The following is a 3,997-nucleotide window of genomic DNA, read 5'->3' as shown; positions in this document are numbered from 1 at the left end:
AAAGTGTTCAACGGCGAGGGTGATCTCACATTCGGTGTGATGGAGTTTCCTCTCTTGCGGTCAGGTATTTCTGTTTTGTTGGGGTTGTTGGCGTTACCCAGGAGTGGACTGGGAGGGCTGTGATTGGGCGGCTTGCGTGCTGTGACCCCCCCTTCCTGTTTGACGTCCCCGTCAGCTGTGACAGGAACCGTCTTCTTGGAGTTACTCAACGCAGAATTAGCGACCACACCAACTGTGAAACATTCAGGAGATTTTCTCAACAAATATTCACATGTAATTACTTAAAGGGGTGCTTCGGTTCTGAAACCAATTACTCGACCTCACGCCATTAGAAACCTGTAAGATCTTTGTTAGTCTTCGGAAGACGAACAGACATTTTTGATGAAATCTGGGAGCTCTCCGACTCTCCCACAGACAGTAAGGATCCTAACAAGATCAAGGTCCAGAAACTGAAGAAATGACCCGTGTGACATATGGGGTTAAATCATAACTTTATAAAGCTATGAGAATACTTGTGTGTGCACAACAAAAAACTAAAATGAATGTATTCAACAAATGGTCTCCTCTGCATCACCCTGTAGCATCATTTTAGAGAGCATCACTTACATAAACATAAGCAATGCACGAATACGGATACGTTGCTCACGTTAACGTCGAAGCGGGAAACAACGCAAACAGAAAATATGCTCCCTGAAACTGCATGGGCAGCAAGGATCCTTACAAGATCATCAAAAATATCTTAATGTGAGCTCCGAAGACAAACGAAGCCCTTACAGGTTCGGAGCGGCATGAGGGCGAGTAATTAATGACAGGATTTTCGTTTTTGGCCAAACTATACCTTTAAGAGGCATATTGAGTAAAAAAAGTAGACTTACTTAGTAAACTTCTTATTCAATTGATTGTCTGTGCACCTTCTGGATCTAAAAGTCCAATGTCTGTTTGTAAAGAGAAAGTCACCTTGTTCACTGTGGCGTCGGGATTTTCTGGAGTCACTGGAGGAGACGCTTCTCTGAACCTTAAGGTGCGATGGTGACTGGCCGTTCATCTCACTGGTGGGTCTGGTCTTCGCCACGGAGAGATTACTGTTGGAGCTGGATTCACTGACCTCCTACAATCACACGAAAACAGCAAGTCACGCTTGTAGCACNTAGGTATATGGCTGTGATCTCATCATAGTTCATTTTGGACAAAGACTCTTGGATCTTCTCTCTAGAGAAGCCCATTCCCACTATTACATCTGGAGGATGACACACAAAAGGATTCAAGTTTAGAGACTCTTTCCAGTTTAAAACTTTACACAGTACATTTGTGTTACCATTAGTTTCATTATCACTTTGGTTTAAGGGTTCGAGAAAGCGCTCATTGAAGATCGTCGCGTCTCTTTTAGAGATCGAGTAGGATTAAGATTTAAACTGTTAGCATAAACGTATCACACATCACCTCCTCAGTTGTTACAGACACTATAAACCAGTTGGTCGATACCCAGAGATAAATCCAGTTTATTTGTAAGAATGTATCTGAGTCATCCGATCCTCCTACACATGCTATCAATACACAGATCCATCCTGTAGCCACCCATTCACTGTTGCTTAAAAGAGAGTGTGCTGTACCTTCCGTTTTTAACTCAAATACATTTATTAGGTAACACCTTACAACAAGGTTGTGTCCAGTAACATTAGTTCATGCATTGGCTAACATGCACAGGATTTTATAGCATTTACTAAACACTGGAAATTTACATTTTAAAATGCACTACCGTTCAAACACTAAGATCTGCATGATTATTTTTCCTTTCATTTTAAAATATAAATAATTGCATTGGTCACACTTTATTTTAATGCGCAATTCTGGAAATTTTCAAATAATTAACCACCAATTAAGCTGTTAATATTAAGCAGCAAATTAGTAGTTAATTAAGACAGTTTTTGGGTAGGTTTAGGGATGTAGAATAAGGTCATGCAGAATGTGCGCATTATAAACACTAAAAAACAGCCAATATATTAATAACATGCATGCTAATAAGCAACTAGTCAATATTGAGAATTGGTCTTTAAATTAACGGATTCATTTGAATGATTAGTGATCAATGCTAAGAATTTTTTATTTTTTTTTTTTTTACAATTTTTACTGGCCTTGTCAAAAACAAATGTTATCACCATTGTTGTTATAATATATATTGTTTTTATAATATAATCATTATGATTATAAGCTTTTACGGCAGCAATATTTTAAAATAGCTTATAAATTTTACAGTTCTCTATTTCAATTTTAAAAGCACAGCAAAAATCACTAGCCAGAAATAAACACTTTTGTTTGCCAGCTTTTTCACAATAATGGCTGAACGTTGAGTTATTTTCAGAGGACAGTAAATCTTTACTGCTATACAAATTTGACACTGACTACTCTAAAATATATCCAAGTTTCATTTCTATAGTATTGTCCCTTGTGGGGATATACTAAAATGTTTGCAGAACTGTGACGGGTGCACACACTCTTGTTAGATATTGTAAATATAAAGTTTAAACATTATTAATAAAGTGCATAGCATAACTAATAACACAAACACTGCATTTCAATCATGACTTTAATCAGAAATCAGAAAAAAAAAAGTGTTGGATTTATATTACACCGTGTAATTTCAAAATCTGAAGCAAAAACCCGGCCCTGACTTTAGCTTTGTGAAACAGTTTTGTGAGCAGTGCTGCGCCTATTAACACGAATTAAAATCAATTACACAGAGACGAAATTAAAAGAAAACGCCATTTCTAAAAACAGCCGGTTCCTCTCAGAAACATTCAGATCTGACTGCTACAGTAACGTCTTTGCTTCCTCTTTGCGTTCATCTCCAGCATCGCTGGCCTCACAGACTAATTATAATAATAAAAACATAACATTTCCACACAAATGGCATTTGGGAAAATAATTGCAGGGCTAGAGATAGTCCGAAATAAAACCAAATATGTCAGTTAGATACAGCATCTGAATTTCAGTATATAAATTAGTTAAAGCTACAAAGTTGGTTTACTTCTGTGCACGTTAGAATTAAAGAAAGACTGGAGTAATAAGTGCTGAAAATTCAACTGTACATCACAGAAATAAATTACATTTAAAAATAAATTAACTACTAATACATGTTTAAAATTAAGTAAAAACATTTGACAATTAAAGGAAAATTAAAGAATAACGGTATATTTATGAATTAAGCTTAATTCATGCTGTAAAATGAATAATAAAAATGGTGTTAGACATACAAATTAATACAGGAGCTCTTTACTGCTGCTTTACATACGAGTTTACTACAGTACTTAGAATAAATAGGGAATAACTAGGAACTAAACCTGAACCTAACCATTTATTTACCTTAAATTACTCAGTGCTTTCTTTGATAAGTACACTGTAATTAAATTACAGTACACAAACTGTAACATACAGTGCAACCCCTAAATAAAACACTTTAATAACCACACTTATTTTAATAACACTTTATATAATTTATAGTAATTCATAATTGGACAGACAAGAAAAGCAAGTCTACTGAGCAATTATAAATGCACAAAAGAGAAGGTAATTGCTTGTCATTTTGGTTAACAGCATCTGTCAAATGAATGTAACGAGTCTTTATTTCGAAAGTCGAAAAACGTATACAGTAAATAATCAACAGAAACGGACCAGGATGTTTAGGAGTTTTAAAGATGGCATCTACATGATACACGAGCCGGTCAGATGTTGTGTGTCGAAAAGCTCTCTCTATGAACGCACGTTCCAGAGTGAATCAAGATGGAAAGATATATTTCATGAGCCTGAATTAAGCCTCCTTCTCCCTCTCAAAACTGCCTTTTAATGGGCTCATGGGAATGCATATGTTGGTTGACTTAAGTGCTTTCCTTCAAAGAGCCAGAGCTCCCCGTTTCACCTTCTCTCGACACACACACACACACACACACACACACACACACACACACACACACACACACACACACACACACACACACACACA

At 36.5% G+C, this 3,997-nt stretch overlaps 2 protein-coding genes across 2 annotated transcripts in view; both read right to left on the bottom strand.

Annotated features, from left to right (window-relative positions):
- LOC122332218 (MAP/microtubule affinity-regulating kinase 3-like) overlaps positions 1-1,127 on the bottom strand; it is a 2,690-nt gene extending 1,563 nt beyond the window's left edge. The window contains exons 1-2 of the mRNA XM_043229514.1: positions 958-1,127; positions 30-232 (exon numbers count right to left, since the gene is read on the bottom strand). Of these exons, the coding sequence (XP_043085449.1) occupies positions 30-232; positions 958-1,045 (291 nt within the window). The 5' untranslated portion in view covers positions 1,046-1,127. The remainder of the gene's footprint in view (positions 1-29; positions 233-957) is intronic.
- LOC122332182 overlaps positions 1-3,997 on the bottom strand; it is a 31,269-nt gene that overhangs the window by 22,174 nt on the left and 5,098 nt on the right. Inside the window, exons 14-15 of the mRNA XM_043229483.1 lie at positions 958-1,108; positions 30-232 (exon numbers count right to left, since the gene is read on the bottom strand). Of these exons, the coding sequence (XP_043085418.1) occupies positions 30-232; positions 958-1,108 (354 nt within the window). The remainder of the gene's footprint in view (positions 1-29; positions 233-957; positions 1,109-3,997) is intronic.

The sequence above is a fragment of the Puntigrus tetrazona genome, unplaced genomic scaffold, assembly GCF_018831695.1.
Source record: "Puntigrus tetrazona isolate hp1 unplaced genomic scaffold, ASM1883169v1 S000000006, whole genome shotgun sequence".
NCBI lineage: Eukaryota > Metazoa > Chordata > Actinopteri > Cypriniformes > Cyprinidae > Puntigrus > Puntigrus tetrazona.
The sequence above is the reverse complement of the archived record's forward strand: the minus strand, read 5'-3'. Positions and strand labels throughout refer to the sequence as shown.